The following is an 18,030-nucleotide window of genomic DNA, read 5'->3' as shown; positions in this document are numbered from 1 at the left end:
CAGGATGTGATTACATGCTAGGAGATGATATACTTATTAGATATTTTCCTTCCTTCCTCATGTTTGTAAGTTCAGCAGAGTGCCACCCCTTTGCAGCTTAAAAGGAAAGCTTAGATAGGCTAGTGTATAAGCTCTAACATGCTTTTTATTATTACTGACAGAAGAAAACATGCAAACAAAATCGGAAATATGAACAGCAACTTCACTCATTGCACCATATATATTATTTTTCTCTTCTTAACATGGCATTATCCAGGAGGTGAGTTTGGTAATAACTTTGCACAACATAGAGGCAATTTGTCTAGTATACCACTTTATAAATGGCTTTTATGACTCTGTGCTTAAACTACCATGCTGGCAAAGCCTATTGTAGTTTTGCCAAAGCTAAAAGAAGCCATTTAAGGAACACGGTAAAAAGCAGTTGTGATTTCATGCAACTAAATCCCGTAAGTCATCAAAACTTACTTCGAAATAAACCTAGCCAGATTTGAGTTTATTATGGAAAACAATGATGTCTGTTCAAACAGTTGTTGCATTAAAAGCTTTCAAAAGAGGCTTTAAAAATGTATAGACAATGAATAACAGAATTTTTAGAGGCTATATGTCTTTTTTTCAGAAGAGTTAGGGTGAGGCATTAGCAACCGAGTCTAGCAACAATCATCCTAAGTATTCATAATCTGTTTTCCTGAAATGATGGCGAAGCCTGTTATGGTCACAGCTTGCAGCCTTAATAAATATCTAAAGTAATGTTCATTCAGTGGAAGTAAGCAATGAAATAACAAGTTGACCATCTTTGGCTGGACTTGGTAGCCAAACCAAAAACCATAGTTCTCTGTCCTTGCTCCTTTTGTTGCTGAGGTTTTCTGGCTGCACAGCTGCTGGCGCAGGTCCTGCCTGGGCACAAAGAGTTTGCCCATTTGCTTGCTTCTTTGCTAAATAAATAAAGCCCCTCCTCCCTTGCTCTGGACAGGCCCGATACATTCTCATAATAGTAGATCTCTCAAAGAGATTCTTTGGACAGTTTCCTTTTTGAATAGTAGTGGGTGGGATTGTGTATAATACACAGAATGAATGTTTATATGTTTCCTTTAGCAGCTCAACAGATTAGACAAAAATTCATTGCACAACATGTGGGGTCCAGTGAGCTGGGGATCACCTACACTAAAATGAACTTCAGCCTGTTTTATTTTTGTGATGCTCAATGTTTTTAGCAAATATATTTTGCTGACTGGCTGTCTTGGTGAGCTGGCCACACCCAAGGAGGACAGCCTCCTTATTGCAAAAATGGTGGTTGGTGGCCAGCGATACGTATATTGAAGCCCACATCAGTTCACAGGAACAAGAAGGTACCGGCAGGCTGTTGTTCAAATTAAAAATGACTCTTCTTGCATTACATTAGTCACATGTGTACAAAAAGAGAGAGATGGTACCAAGAAACATTCTTAGGATCAGTTGTGGAAGGATCAAGCTCTAATGAGATCCTTTGTGAGCAAAATGTGTAACTCTGCTGTGCCCCAGAACAACCATTGGCTTCTTTGCTTTCATGCACACTTAAAAAACCAATAATGCATTGCCACTAAATCAAGTAGATTTAAATCTATAATCCATGTTTCTTTTCTTGATTTGTTTTTTTGTTTGGTGCTATCTAGGCTCCTAGAACAAAACGGACAGTTTACAGATGTCAGAACACAGCAGAGTGTGCATGATCTGGTTAGTAATCACAACAATCAGCTACGTATATATGTTGCATTCTATACAGGCAAACATTACTCAATATGCCTTTGATTTGAATTAGGCCCCTTTCTTTGTTTATGCGACTTGATACTTTATGTTGTTTAACCTAAAGGTTATAACACTAAAGTAAACTTGACTTACCTGTGGAGTTTTAAGAAATAATTCCCCAAAGTGTGTTAATGACATTTAGCACTTAAACACACCAGCGGATGTTGAGCTCAGCACTGAATCACTGTTCAAAGAGCACACTTTACCCGGGATATAACCACATGGAAACTCTGTATTTAGGAAAATAAGAAACCTACATTTACTGCAGGAAATACGTGCTCTCTGGCATCAGTGTGGCATGTCCCAGAGGCATCCCTTGGATTCTGCCACCTGAGGCAGATGCCTCAGTCTGCCTTATGGATGGGCTGGCCCTGTTTGAGACTGGTCAGCAACTGAAGCAGGAGGGCCCAGCTGACAAGAGTAAGAGTTTTCACTACCAGTAGATGAATCTTGGAAGAGAACCGGGGGGGGGGGGGGAGCCTGAGAGATGGGTGTATTAACAACTACTACAAAATGATAATGGGAGCCATCCTGATCCTTCATAACACCCCCCCCACCTGACACTTTGGAGGTTGTGTGTGGTCAACTGTATAAGTTAGAAGTATCCACAGTTCTCCTCTGCTAAGGTTCAAATAGCAGTAGGTTTGAGTTTTGAATTTAGTAAATAAGATTGTTAGATTTCATGTTAGACTCATTTTTAATCACTTTAATTGCTTCAAAATGACATTTTTAAAAGCCTTGCATTATACTAATGCATTATACTTTCATTGTCTCAAGATGAATTATTTGTATCCAAATTTCTATCAACAATCTGGAACAAATCAGAGCAACAGCTTAATAGAGGAAAACTTGGTTCCACCTTTAGTAAGTGGAAACCTGCAAGAAATGCATTGCAAGGACTCCACCAAAATATTAAGAATTTCGAAAGAAAACAAAAAGATGTTGAAGCAACATAAAGATAGAAGTGATCTTGAAATGTGAGTACACTTAACCTGTAGACTGAGGCTTGTGTCCATTCAGTATTTTACCTGGTAGATGGATATCACAACTTAAATGAAGTTGTAATATCTAATAATGTTATTTTCAGTTTCCCTGATAGAGTTGAAACCCAGAACATCTCTACCTTTGCCCAGCCTGAAATGGTTCCTGTGCCTTTAACTCTGGGAGATGTTGCTCTCTGTGCTCAAGTTGTGGTAGGTTCATACTTCTTTCTTCCTTTCCTCTATCGAGTCCATTACTTATTATGATGTCAGTAATTCACAGAACCTGGTTTATCAGGTTCATCTAAAAGAAACCTTATTGGAAAGGAAACAATGGGTCTTTAATGTGAATGGACATTCTGTAAAATAAAAAAAATGCAGTTTTCATACATCTCTTCTCAATGCTATTATTATTCTGTACAGACCCAATTTGCAGTATCTGCCAGACATTTCAAATTAATCTAATCTCTCTCTCTCTCTCTCTCTCTCTCTCTCTCTCTCTCTCTCTCTCTCTCTGTGTGTGTGTGTGTGATTTTTTTGCAATACAAGTCAATTAGACCTCATATCTCAGAGGTAAAAAATATTTTTTTGTGAAGTACAACATGCTTTTTCCAGCCATTTATATAGAGGATCAGTACTACATGTGTTGGCATTGTGAGCTGTTGCTCAAGCTTATATTACTGTTCATGCCCATATGCTATTTTCTTGGTTGTTAAATTGATCATACAATAAGGTGTATATTTATCAATATACAGCTGAACTGTATATTGTTGCTTTTTAGGAAACCACACCATTAAACACATATTGGACAAATTATGTTGACAGTGACTCCATCATCAACAGTGAAAAACAGTAACTACAAGTGGGATCTTTTGAAAATAATCTGCTCTGTAGATTATTGTGATTAGTGTTGCGATTGGTGTGTGTGTAAGTGTTCCCCTACCATCCCTTTCTTTACTTAAAAGTTGAGAACATTTTTGAAAAGATAACTATATAACTTTTATTAATGCATAGGGTTCTTTTTTTCTTTGTTGAAATATTGGGCATTGCAATGTATTTCCCCCCAAAATGTGATTTATTGTTATGCATTTATTCTCTCTCTCTCTCTCTCTCTCTCTCTCTCTCTCTCTCATAACTCCATATGCAAGTCTTGTTTTAATTCCTAAAAACCCCCACAACCCTTTGCATCCTTTCCATTGTGTTGCTTAAATCTGTAGGGGCATCAGTTGTGATAAATACTTTTTAAAAATAAATAAACAACAACACTTTTAAATTCCAAGTTGTGCAAGGTAATACTATCATTCTTTCATTAATTAAGAGGATGAAGAGCACAAATGACTGTTCCTTCCATTCCCTACTCTTAAATAGGTTTCTTTGCCAACATCCACATGTACTAAGGACTCTTCCCAGAAACTCTGAGGTTCTTTCTTCCACCACCACGCCAGTGCCAGAGGGCACAAGAGACAGACCAACCTTGCTGGAACGCACACTTCAGAAACCAAATGTGGCAGCTTTAATTGCGAGATCATCATTTCCAAAGGGCCTTGCCTATGATATGTTTACAAGAGTATTTCATCCCCTAATAGGCTTCAGTCAGTGCTGGGCTAGCCCTCCAGGTTACCTGCTCTCTGCTCTAGGTCTTGCTCTTCAACCTTAGGAGTCATGTGGGAGTTCCATGATTGGAAACCACTAGAGAGCGATTTGAATTGGGGCCATGATGCAGGGGGCAAGGGCAAATCCATTCCAAGACATTCGGCTGCCTAAGGCAAAAGACAATGAGTGGGCACACACGGCCAGTTCTATGTGCAAAGACTGACTGGACTGGTAAATACATCTTACTTGAGCAATGACAACAGTCGAGCGTCTTCCAGTGCACAAGACCTCCTCCCCCACCCCAAAGCTTTTTTTTAGCTGTGAAGGGAAAGATTTATGAGCTAAGCCTGTGGATTTTTCACTAACAGCAGAGAAGAGAAACTTTCTGACAGTGTGTGGTAGCTTCCCCAAAACTTACCTGATCTTGGCACTTTGCAAATTTAATCAGTTATGCCCTTTAATACCCACTTCAAAAGATTTCTGCCTTTGGGTTTTGTACAGCTACAAGTGATCAAATATATAGTCTTAAGGAAACACGTGATGTTCAGAGTGCCTAGCTTCCCAACAATTCTTAACCATCATGTGCTGTGAGGTATTGCAGTTTTGCTCAAATGCCTGCCATTGGTTTGTAGGTAGATTAAACTGATTCTCCTGCTCAAATGTATATCCAGGAGGATGCTGATGCCACAATGCCCGCTACCTTTCATCTGGGGCCACCAATTGCCACAGCTCCTTCCAAGATTTGTCCTTACATTATAGGCCAAGTGAGAGGAGTGGCAGAGGATGGGAGTGGGAGATGCTGGTGAAGCACTAGAAGCCACAGCTCTAGATGCAGAAGGTAGTCTACCATGCTCCCTCTAAGCTCACCTGCTGCCCTCAGTGAGGAACACCACTAGGGTTCAAGGAAGATTTATCTACCAGTCGCATTGGCTTTTGTACAGGATATGGAAAGTGGGGTGGGAGCTCTTGTCTTTCGCCTCAGACAACCAGACACCTTGGGCTGGTTCCTGGCTCCCATTCAAAGTAGCTGCTGCAAGGGGAAAGGAATTATCCCTGGTGAATATACACCAATCTTCTGATACTTCAGCTATGCTTGAAAGACCAAAGCAAGCTGCAAATTTTAGAAAGCAAACCATAAATGATGAATTCAGTTTAAACTATTGCCTGCACAGTTGATCAGTCTCCAGTTTTAGAGCTTGTGAAATTGTTTTGTGGTTGGTTATTTCTCGCTTGGGTTTGATGTGGGTGGGTGTTTGTATGTATGTGGTGTTGCAGTTTTAATAACAGGCAGTGCACCAGTTTCATCTTATTTGAGCATTCTACCCCACTGCGCTCTTTAAAAAAATACATGCTTGCACTGTCTAGCCCAAGTTACAGTGCTGGTTGCCTGCTTCTGTATGGTCCCTTTGCTTCCATGTTCCATAAAAGACATCACAGCATCTCGAAGCTGCCATATATATGCCCACATGATGCTGTAGATTCTTGGAAAGCAAAATACATTGATCCATCACAAGCAACCTGTGAATAAGAATAGATTCCCTGTGTCCCATAGAAAGTTTAAAGTTCATCAAGAGTCTTTCATATATAATTTCCCACCCATTTTTCTCCTATTCATTTCTTACACACTCTTTAATTTCCATTTCTTTCCTTCAAACAGGCTTCTTTTCAACTGCTTTTTTCTCTCCCTATATCCTTTTGATATCACATTACAACATTCTCTGCAAGTTCACCTAAATCTGCTATACTGAATAGTTGGTTGCCGACATTTTTATTGTGCATTAGTAAGGTGACACACAGAAACCTGTGGGGGGTGGGGGTAATCTCCCCCAAACTGGCCTTTATGAATATTACTTAACCCCTAAATAGTCTTTGAAGGAGAAACCCTTCCCTAGGGCACATCAGAAAGAAGCTACCCCCAGGTCCTAGAAATGTGTGAAGGTTTGGTAGTATATTGCCCCGTGGGTATGTTAAGTACTTTAAAGCATCCTGGCTGTTTCCTGTAATTACAGTCTCACTTTCTCTGTTTTGCTCCCTGGCTCTCCTCTTTCCATGTCACCTACTTCTCTGGGTTGCCAACTGCTCCTTCACCAGCAAACCTACCCCCCATCTCACCCCCACCACAGCAAGAAGCCAAGTTCACTTTTGCTGCCTCTGAATGAGGCAGGGGACCATGGAAATTTCCTGGCAAGCAAGTAATGTTAGAGGATTTCCTTCCCAGATTAAACTGCCACACGTTTTACATGGCAATCTCTTATGCTGGGATACTTGTGGTGCTTGTTGCAGTAAAGAGGTGGTGTGAAGGTGCCCTGCACTGAGTCAAACCACTGGTCCATCTACACTAGTATCGTCTACTCCAGGGATAGCGAACATGGTATCTTCTAGGCCTTGTGGACTACAACTCCCATCAGTCCCAACTAGCATGGTGCATGTTCAGGGACGGTTGGAGCTGTAGGCCGGCAACATCTGGATTTCTGACGCTGAACAATGTAGGAAGCACATATTTGAAACAATGTGGTATTTCCAGTCATGGAGACAAAGGGCCAACACTTTCCTCCACCCTCCATGCATGATTACTTTTTAACCTCTATTAATCGCATTATTAGAACAAGAAAGAGACACCAAACATAAACTTGTGATGTGCACTCACAGCAAACTCCAATGGTTCTGGACTGAAGCTGGTATAAGCAAAAAATAAATAAATGAGTTTTCTTAGTTATCCAAAGTAAACTCTCCAGACTGTACCACATAGTTATGGCACAATTGTTTAGTTGGGCAAGAGACTCTGAGCATATTGTAAGAGAATTCGGCAATTGGCAATTTCCTCTTTGGCATCTCATGCTAATCCACAACCTTTGATATGAATGGGAAGTTAGTAGTACAGCAACTGGCTACAGAAAACCCTGGGTATAATATATGAGGGCTGCAATCCTAATAAGTTTAACTGAAGTTGTCAGATCCTATTTAGGACTGGGATAATAGTACTTAAGTATATATAATGAATACAAAACCTGTCAAATTCAATAGAAATGCTTTGGGGAAAGTGATTAGAGGCTTGCAGCAGCTTTAGCAGATTTTTCTTGTGTCCTAAAATAAAAAACAGAGGGGAGTGTAAATGGTTGCAGTTCAGATATTAAGGAAGTGAGAAGTGATGTGTGACATAGATCAGAGTTAGGATTAAGGTAGTTCACACCCAGCAACAAGGACTTGCAGAAGGGAATATGCGCCTTGCATTTTCGCAAATAATCTGTAACTGGAAGAACTAATACCAAAGAGAAGAGCAAGGAGGGAGTTCAAGGGCATGGATTCTTAAATGGTCTGCTACCACTTAATAAAAGCACTTGAAACATTTGCTGCAGTAACAAAGCAGGCCTATCAGTAGCCTCCTTGAAGCTGCAGAGTATACAGTGAAATGGGTGCCTGCTCAAGTCTTTGAAGCACCAGCTCCTCAGGGCCCAAGAAGATGTGATAGTGATCAATATCTGTGAACATGAACCTGCTGCTATGATGTAAAAGTGGGAATGGGTTAAGTTTTTAACAGCAACATGGGCATTAGGTGTACAGAGTGCATAAACTGCCACCCCACTTGTGGGATGTATTAACCCTCTCGTACCTTCCTTAACATTCCCACACCACCATACATCTATAGCTTGCAGAGAAAGATTGCAAGGAGAGAAACAGGAGGGACAATCTATTTCTTCACCATGTGTCCCTTTTGCCTTTAAAGTTTCCCCCTTCTTCTCATGTGGCTGGAGCAGTTCCATGTTGCTATCATGTCCTGTTTGGCCTTTAGAAATGACTAAATGAATGCAATAATGCCCCAGTCCTTTGACTGTGTGAAAGCACACTGGTGTCACTTGGTGCTGGTACATTTATGGTATAAAATGAAATATATAACTTGGTGCAAAAGCAACAGGCTCCGTGCACTTGATTATACTGTGCACATTTATCATCAGCATGTGATGTGAAAAAATGTGGCAGAATCACCACTGGAAAGATAATGGAAGGGTACCAAGGGATAGAATCATGTTTATTAATTGAATAGCCAATGGCTAGCCTTACAGGTTTCAGCTGGCATTTTGTTCAGATAACAATCTTAAAAGCCTTGGGATGCTTTATAGGAAGCAGTTCATAAATGATATAATAAAATAATGTTATGTTATTAAAGAACAACTTGATTATTAGCCCCTACAGGTATAGACAGACCATTTTCCATTTCTGATTTCCATAAACGCTTCTAGTCTTCTGCAGTAGAAAATAACAACTTTTAAGGACCAGGAGTCCCACCGAAACATTTAGCCGCCCCTTCTGCCTTTGTGCCCATCACCTTCCATAAAACTGAATTCCTTTAAAGAAGGTGCCATCCTGTCAGCACATCTGTCTTCAGACAGGCAGGAAGGGCGGAGGATGGCTGTTCATTAATTGCATCATATTAAGCTTTGAGGCAGACAAGTACTTGAGACAGCCAAAAGGTGAGGATTCAGAGGTCCTCCTGAGCCAGCGACCTCCGCCCCCAGAGCCCCTCCTCCCTCTCACAGTCTTTGCAAAACTGTAGGGGCACAAAGTCTTGAGAGAGAAGCACAAAAACAAAAAGCTGGAGAGGTTTGCTAAAATTCATTTTTTCAAGAAGAGAGTTTGCAAAAAAATTAAAATTGTCTGATCAAAGGGGAGGCAGGGGATGGAAGGGAAATGTTACTGAGCCCAGCAGCCGAAGCCACAAACTAGGAGTATAAACCAAGGTACCTAGATTTAAAACAGTTCCATTCGATTCACTTCAGTGAAATTGAATATCAGTATCTAAGTAACACTGGGTAGATTCAGCAGTTTGTTGGCTTTAATTCATACTGGTTTGTGGAGTGCACCCATGGAGCTCAGCCCTAAGCATCTTCATTCAGCAGTCAGCCCCACTATGTTCAGCCTTAGATTTCTGGCTGAGCTCGTTTACTGCCTTGTTGTTCTTGTTGTTGTTGTTTTGTCGTCATCGTCATCAATTTCATTTATGTATCACTTCCCATCAGGCACCCCAAAGCAATTTACAATGCAATAAAAACTTACAATAACAACTGCATATTATCAAAACAGGTAAAACATTTGGATGTAAAAAAGTTTTTCAACTACACACGCACCACCTATATAAAATTGATTTCCAATCCAATACAGAAAACAGCTGAGCTAAAAGACTCCACTTTGAAGACTTGTTGAAAGAGAAATGTCACACCAAAAGGACAATAGAGGACAACCACGTTCCTTGACATGGTTGATGGAAGAGGGAAGGTTACCTTGTCTAGACAAAGAAACTCAGAACCATAAAGTTACATGGAAGAGAAACAAGCCACTATCTGATTTCAGATCATTGGTTCTGAACTTGCCTCGCAAAGACACTATGTGTTAGTCTTCAAGGTACCACAAGAATTGTACTACAGCAGGCACTAAGTAAGGTGAGGGAACCAATTCACAGAACCAAAGTGGAAATGTGAGGATGTGGTCAGACTTTATCTGGGTTGTGTGGTGAAGTGGTTATGTGAATACTTCATAAGGAATAAAATTCAACCTATATTTATTGCATGGTAAATGTGGGTTGGGCTGAGTCATCAGCTGAGCTCAGGGTAAAAGAAAGCAAACATGATCCTATACACATCACACTCATATGTTCAATCCAAATTATCACCATGACAATGTGGCTGTGGGAATCAGCTGTTATATAAACTCTGGTCACAAATAGATTAGCTGTGAGCTGATGGAGGCAGTTCCTATTGCGCACAAGTGGACCATCCAATTGTAAAAGCAAAGATTCCTAAAAGCTTACAGAACTTCTAGCTGATCACAAGAGCCTGGGGGTGGGGGAGCGTCCAGGTCAAGGCTATGATGTGAAAGTACAGCTAATTCCACTGAAATTAATAGGGCTGTTCCCCCTTTACAAGTGTTTAGAGTCTGAGGTGTCTACATAATAGCCTTTGCTATGTGCAGCTTTTCAAAATTAATGTCAGTGACATCCTCATGCTCAGTACAATTCATCTGTGGATTCAAGCCTGTTTAGTCCCAGTGACTTCTGGCAACTTACTTAGACCAGTTTACATGACTATGCAGCAATATAGGTTTTTCAGCTCTAAAGTAAGCCCCACTGAGTTCGAGGTATGTGTGTATAGGACTGTAGCATAGATGGGACTTAACTACAGCCTAACACAACAGAGTCTTGTGACACACTAGACATATTATGGCATTTAATTTGTAGACTGCAGTCCACTAGTAAATGTGTTAAGCATTATCCTCAGATGGCACGTCTCTATACTATATAGCACAGGTCCGTCATTATGCTCTCTTCATTAGCTCCTTCCCTGCTTCAATCAAAATTTCCCCATTGTTTAACCCCCCCCCCCAATCTCAGGGAACTTCCCCTTGTTCCATTCCTCAGCTGCCTCATGTGAGAGAGATAAAGGATATGGAGCCCTCAAATACTGTACCACATACTACTTTCACACAATTTATTTCACTTCTGGTACCATGTGTTGTCCTCAACACGAAGTTACAGATTCAACGTAGCAATTTAGAAGAGATATTGTATATAACAAACAAACACCAAACATCCATCAGCTGAATTTAACCTCTAACTCAACAAACTAACTGAAAGGCTTACTCTTAGGATTCTATCCTCTTAAAAGATACAATAACATACATAGTAACATACATCATCATAGGGTGTGTGCGCAAAGGGCCTTCAGAATAGGAGAGACAAGGATGCATGGAAATGGGTGTGGTCTGTGTGCAAGGTTTTTGGTTGTTTTTTAGCAAGCTGTAAGCAGGTTGGTTTTCATCCCTGCCACCTCATTTCAGTGAGGTAATAAGCATATCCAGGCAGAGAATGTAGATCAGGGGTCAGGAAACTTTTTCAGCAGGGGGCTGATCCACTGTCCCTCAGACCCTGTGGGGGGCCGGACTATATTTTTTGGAGGGAGGGGGAGAACGAATTCCTATGCCCCACAAATAACCCAGAGATGCATTTTAAATAAAAGGACACATTCTACTCATGTAAAAACACGCTGATTCCTGGACTGTCTGTGGGCCGGAATTAGAAGGCGATTGGTCCAGATCCAGTCCCTGGGCCTTAGTTTGCCTACCCATGATGTAGATGGACATTGGTAAAACTCTGTGCACTGGCTGAGATGATTGGCAGTTTTTCTGTTGTGTGGTTTGTCTTAAGTTCTACAGCCACTTTCTTCCACTTCTCTGTTATTGTGCTGTAGGTCTCCACGCTACCATTCCTATGCTGTCCTATAACTCCCAGCAAGTCTCATACATATGCTTTTATTTCCATTACATCTAATTTTCACAGATTTCAGAGCTGGAACGACCATCTCCAGTACTGAAGAATATTTGCTTATGAGCACAAAACAGACAATAAAAGTTGAAGCACACAACTGGTACAAAAGTTCTTTTGTCTTGGTGTTGCTTGATCCTGCTAATACTGTAGTTTGAGTTCTGAGACAATACTTGTGTACCTTTCTGACTTTTTAGTTCACCATGTTTCACATAGCCTTGGTATGTTGGGTATTAGATATTGTCTTTGAATGCTCTCATGGGGGGGGGGGGTTAAGATGGCTTTCATAGTGTCCTGTATTTTATGCACATCCTATTATTATTATTATTATTATTATTAATTAAATTTGTATACTGCCCTATACTAATAGTTCTCAGAGCAGTTCACGACATTACTTTCACTGTTTAGATCATTTACAGTCCAAGGGGAAAGGCAGAGGACAAAGAATGCCTGAGTATATATTGCCCTGATGTATGCTTGAACCTCACCATCTTTGCTGCCATGGCTGTACAATCACCGTATCCTTGTTCAACTAGCTTATTGACCTTTAGTCCAAAATTGGAACAAGCAGATAAGATTGCATTGGCTGTGCCCAACGCAAGGAATTCCACATGTACAGGTGCATTCCTTTCAATTTCTTCCACAAATCTTACACCTGGAGACAGCTGTTCCAGGCCAGAAATAGCTGCTGTTTCATCTGCTAAAACAGAGAATCTCATAGAAGCGTTAGCTTTCACAAATGCATCTTCAGTATGTGTCTGGGGCTCCCTAGCAGCCTACTGCTTTTTGAAATAGTTGCAGATACCCTCAGCTATACAAATACAAGCAACTCCGCTTCTCTGCTTTCTCTAGCAACCTTATATAGAAAATCCTTGTGCCTTTCTTTTAACCTTCAACCCATCAAAGCAGTAGCATTAACTTTCTGTCTCCCAGTAAAAGGATGTTTGTTACCTATTTCCGGCATACCTTGTCAGCACTCTTGGTTTCTCTTCTGTTGGGTTACTCTTGGCTTCTATTCTGGGCCACATCCCTGCTACCTGTCTCTCAAAAAGCAGAGCTGGGTGCAGCAGCACCCCTAAGCTCACCAGATCACAAAAAAGGCACCACAATGCCTTTGCTGATATTATCATGGCATTTTTAGGATTCCAAAAGCTTGTAAGATTTGCAGAAGCATCATTAGATTGGAACAGGCAGCATTCCCCCAAACTGCTTGCTGGCCCAGGAAGGCTCTCTGCCAAAAAAAAAGTGCAGAGAGTTTGAATTTGGCAGCCACTCAGGTCTTACTCTAAATCTCTTGCTGACTAGCTGGGTGTGTGCGCGCGCGTGCGTGCATTAAAATAAATAAATATAGTTAGGATTCTGAAGGGGGCAAGTGCCCGGCCTTACATGCACACACCTCTGTGGCCACCCATGAAGTCTGCTCAACCCTGCACTAAACCCCTTCATGAAAAATGAGATTTATTTATTTGAAAATGATAATTATATAGCTAATTTCAGAAGTCCCACTGGTTTCAGCATGACTTTGGAAAGATAACAGACACTTTTTGCCTATAACCAGAATGGAGCAGTAAACGCCCCTCTCCTTCCACGAGAGCCAGTGCAATGTAATGGTTAGACAGTGTTGGAACCACTTGGCTGACAAAGCACAATGGGTTCCCTTGGGCCAGTCACCATTTCGCAGCCTGACCTACCTCACAGGGTTGTTGTGGGGGGATGAAATGGGGAGGAAGTGAACCCTGTACATGGCACCTTGAGCTCCTTTAGAGTGAAAGTTGGCGTAGAAATGTGATAGAATAAATTTAATTAAATTTGCAGGCATACAGACAAGTCAGGTACTGTAAATCCTTGCCCTGCACAAACACCTGTTGACATCAGGGAGGACTTGCTTTCACCTGACAGGGGGATGATCAAGGGTTTTTGCGCATCCTAAAGAGCCGACAGCCTCGCCAAGCACCTTACAGACTGGCTGCATCTGATTCTTCGGAGCGAAAGAGCCTGGTCAGCGGGGAAGGAGGAGGTACCGGAGGAAGCGCGGCACCCAGCCGGGCTGCAGAGAGCGAGAGAGCAGATCGCGTCCCTCGCCTAGCGTAACGAAAGGACAGCCGCGATCTAAATCGGGAGACTTTACAGCCGTGGGGCTGGAGGAAGTTTTTGGCTATAAACGGTCATGCACGGCAGCTCCTGCTGAAAAGGCTGCGAAGGTGGGGAACTGCCTTTCTTCCCTGAGAACCAAAGTGCCATTAAGATCACTCAGGGGAAAAGATGGGGAGGAGAAGGGCCAGGGGCGCCTCATCACAAAGGCCGGGGCGGGGCTGAGAGGCGGGGGCTTCTTCAGGAACAGACTGGTCAGCTAAGCTGATTAGAGCGCGCTGCTGACAATGCCAAGGTCGCGGGTTCGATCCCCGTCCGAGGCAGTTGAATATTCCTGCATTGCAGTGGGTTGGACTAGATGACCCTCGGGGTCCCTGCTCTGATTCTGTCATTCTTTCATGGCTCGCTCCTGTGACGAAGTAGCTGCAAAGGTGCAGCAGGGGTGCCAACTAGAATAAAATATGGGGGCGAGCAGGTAAGCTCCCCTTAATCGATCACAAGACACGGTGCACGCACACCCTTTGACAATGCCCATCAGTTTTGGGGGGGCCTAGACCTCTCAAATATTTTAGGGGGTGCGAAGTGACCTCGGCCCCTAGGAGTTGGCTCCTATGGCCCCGCGTAAAGCCACGAACGCGGCAATCCTATATGTCACTGGCCTGGGAGGAGGAAGCCCCCTTGAACTTAGCGGGGCTTACTCTTGAGTAGACGTGTGGGAGCCCGCGTCCTAGAAGTAGGCTCCATTGAACCCAACGGGCTTCCTCCTGTGCAGTATAGGCAGGCGCAGGATTGCGCAGCAGCAGCTGAACCTCAAGATTCGCTCGCGCGCAAACACGGAACGGGGCTAAGGGCTCTTTGGCGAGAAGCTATTGACGGCTCCGCTTAACAAAACAAATATTCCGCAAGGAATCTTTACTAGTGGCAAAGTAAAACGTCACCGCCTCGCTTTGCGATGGGCATTAAACAGGAGCGGGGAGGGCGGGAGAGAAGATGGAGGGGGATTTGAAAGCCCAATGAGGTCTGAGTCCGGCCACCGCCACGCGATCCTTCAGAATTCAAAAGACCCGGAGCGCATCTCTTTCTGCTCAAAAAGTGCGACGCAAGCTGCTTCCGTGGAAGAAAACTGAACCGGTGTTTAAGCATTTCCCTCTGAACGCCAACAGATTTACAAATGAGTAGTGTTGCCCGGATCGTGCCCAAACAGATCTCCACTTTGAACAAGCCATACAATATATTTTTTTAACATTTCAAAGCTATTTATTTAATTATTTAAATTAGTATACCGCCCTAGACCCAAGTGCTGTTTACAGCATAAACTCAATACAAATTAGATTGTTCACACGTTAGACTGAATGCTTGACTTGCGCCTTCCTCATCACAAATTCTAGAAGTTCGAAATGACGTCGTATTCAAGTTAATAACTTTCTCAGCATACTGAATTTCTTTCTCACTTATTTTGCTGTAACTTTTGGAACTACATCCCGCGTGTAGAAGTGTGCTTGTGTGTTCCGTATCATAGTTATGTATGGGATGCGTGTGTGTTATAAGCGACTTGGTTGTTTTTCCCTTCCTTCTGTATCATCAGTATTGCTGGTTCGATACAAATATCTCTCATAGGTTAAGAGCTATTAATACCACATTTTTATATAGATTGTGAATAAACTCAGCTCAGTGTCCCCAAATTCATTTTTTCCCCCAGCAAGAGGATAGCATTTACACGTGCTTACCGGCCAGTCCGTTTTCTCGTCGCTAGGTTGCGATGCTAAGCAAACTTGTTTGGAAACAAGGGTAACTGCAGTAAGCGGACGTTTACTGTACTCTGTTGCGTGTTGGGTCAAGATGGACGCGTGTTTGTAGGAAGAGGCAACCATGTGAAAAAGGATAAGACAGCCCTTAGCCCACTCGCAAGCGAGTAAATCCTACTCAGCTCAGTGGGACTTAATTGTGAGTTAACCCGTATTTTGAATAAACCTCAATAAGCAATAGTCTGTTAATGTGCGCACTCTCTCTCTGAGTGTATAGTATGTGTGTACATCTATATATGTATACGTGAAATGTTTATTTCTTATATTATTCTATTTTATCTTTAAGCCACTTTGAGTTCCTGTCTGGAGAAAAGGTGGAATGATGATGATAATTATACACACACACACACACACACACACACACACAGAGAGAGAGAGAGAGAGAGAGATTAATGCCTCCCCCTCCTCCCTATAATGTGAGTGTATTAATTTATTATACTAATATACCATACATACATACATTCTATCCTACTCAAGGAATGAGTTTTTAAAAAACGAGGATTTCCTTCAGCCCCTTGAACCAGCAACCCTCCGCCTGTCTCTGCAGAACTGGGAGTCCCACTGAGTTCGGACTGTTTCCCAGTAAGCCTGGGCATGATGAGCCTGTGCCTTCCATCGACATCAAGTGGGGCTCTCTAGTCCAAGTAATGGTGTCAGGAGCGCCTGGGGTTGCGCTTGTGATCAAAATCCGATGTACTGAGAATTAAGCATCTATCGAATCGCGGTCTTAACGGCAAGGACCGAGCCTAAACTCCTCTGTGGATCGGTCGACTAACTAAGAGACAGAGGTTCAAATCCCTATTTGGCAATATATTGCTGCATTGCAGGGGGAAGCTCCGCTTCCACTGACATTTCTTTACTGAACCAGAGAAAATGGCCGGAATGGGATTGATTCACCCGAGTTGTTTCAGGATCTTCACGTTCCTAGAAGTTGCGTGACTTTTTCCCTGAGTTTTTCGAGGAGAAAAAGACAAGGGGGCTTTATGGGACGCTGGCGCGCCACAAGCCGGGCCTCTCGCCTCTCCGCCAGGACTCTCGTCCCTCCTCTGCCCGCAGGAGCATCAGAAGCCGAAGGGGCTGCGGCTGCTGGTCCACCTGGAACACGGCGGCAACCCGCTCGGAAGGCTGAGCCACCTGCGAGACTCAGCCGAACTGAACGCTCTTTGCGCGGCTCTTGGTTTCGAGGGCAGATAAAGTCACAGAATCATACAACGCCAGAGTTGGCAGGGACCCTGAGGATCATCTAGTCTAACCCCCTGCAATGCAGCAATATATTGCCCAATGTGGGGTTTGAACCTGTCTCCTAGCCGGCGCTCTCACCACCACATCGGGAAAAAGGCTAGACAGGGAAAATCTGCCCACGGATAATTGGTTTATCTTATCATATTTCCATATGCGATCCAATCCCCCTGCTCCATATAGCTATTACTATTATTATTATTATTGGAAAATACCTCTCCCACCCTGTTGGATAGTATTCTTTTCTTCCTTCGCCCAAATGAGTTAAACTGAACGGAGGGGCCAGAGACTTCTAAGCTTGACTCGGTATATACTTAATGGGAAGATTGGAAGCTCTTCGGGGCAAGGCAGGGATCTGCCTGCCTATCTGCTCAGGACCAGGAGCGTTCCTGGGGTAACGCGAACACCGATCATCTAATGCAATCTACATATGCCCAAAGCTTGAAGCTTTGGGCATATGTAGACAGCATTAGAATAACCGGTGAATGATGGACGGTGATGTCTAAGAAATGCGGTGGCGCTGCCACTGGCAGAGTTGCGACCTGCTGTCCAGCCTGCCTAAAAGGAATCCCGCGCCGTTATGTGCTGCGTCTTCCGACCAAGGCGGCCCCTTTCCGACGGGCTCTTGGTGCCTTTGCCGTCGGGGTTTTTTCCGCCGTCTGCGCGCACAAAGGGGAACTGCGGCGCGGGCGAGTCCCACGACGGCTCCTTGGCGATCGGGGCTTCCCAGGAAGGGAGACGTTTTACGGCTCTGCTGTGGGAATCTCTGCGGGGAAGGTGGGGCGGGAGCGGGAGGGCACAATGGGCAGGAAATGGGTCGGGGAGCCTGATGGAAAACAAGGAGCCTCTCGCAAAACGGGAGCCGCGCAGCGACCTAAAGTAGGGAGCCCTGCTCGGCCAAAGCGCTGCGCTGGGGGCCACATCTTTCTATGGCACTTCCTCAGGCGCAGGCGTAGTTGGGGGGGGGGGTTAATTCATATTTTCCTCCAAAGGGCTGTACCTGGTGCTGCTCCTGCTCAATGAATCCTTTAATCCCACAACAACCCTGTGGGGTAGGTTGTGCTGAGAGGCAGTGACTGGCCCAATATCACCCAGGGAGCATCATGACATGGAGGGGACTCGAACCCCAGTCTCCCAGGTCCCAATGCGACATTCTAACCACGACGCCACGCTGGCCCTTTCATCTTAACATTAATTAAATTTGTATACCGCCTTTCTTCCGTAAATT

At 43.4% G+C, this 18,030-nt stretch overlaps 1 protein-coding gene across 6 annotated transcripts in view; it reads left to right on the top strand.

Moving 5' to 3' along the window:
* The window catches only part of LOC310703826 (uncharacterized protein), a 48,905-nt gene extending 44,864 nt beyond the window's left edge, over positions 1-4,041 (top strand). For all 6 annotated transcript variants that reach the window (XM_083496546.1, XM_083496550.1, XM_083496545.1 and 3 more), the window contains 5 exons: positions 162-259; positions 1,650-1,710; positions 2,560-2,759; positions 2,870-2,975; positions 3,544-4,041. In XM_083496546.1, the coding sequence (XP_083352672.1) occupies positions 162-259; positions 1,650-1,710; positions 2,560-2,759; positions 2,870-2,975; positions 3,544-3,618 (540 nt within the window). In that variant the 3' untranslated portion in view covers positions 3,619-4,041. The remainder of the gene's footprint in view (positions 1-161; positions 260-1,649; positions 1,711-2,559; positions 2,760-2,869; positions 2,976-3,543) is intronic.
* Positions 4,042-18,030: the final 13,989 nt, after the last annotated feature.

Source organism: Podarcis liolepis, assembly GCF_965112155.1.
Source record: "Podarcis liolepis genome assembly, chromosome: 3".
Taxonomy (NCBI): Eukaryota; Metazoa; Chordata; class Lepidosauria; order Squamata; family Lacertidae; genus Podarcis; species Podarcis liolepis.
This window is presented reverse-complemented; position numbering and strand designations above follow the sequence as displayed.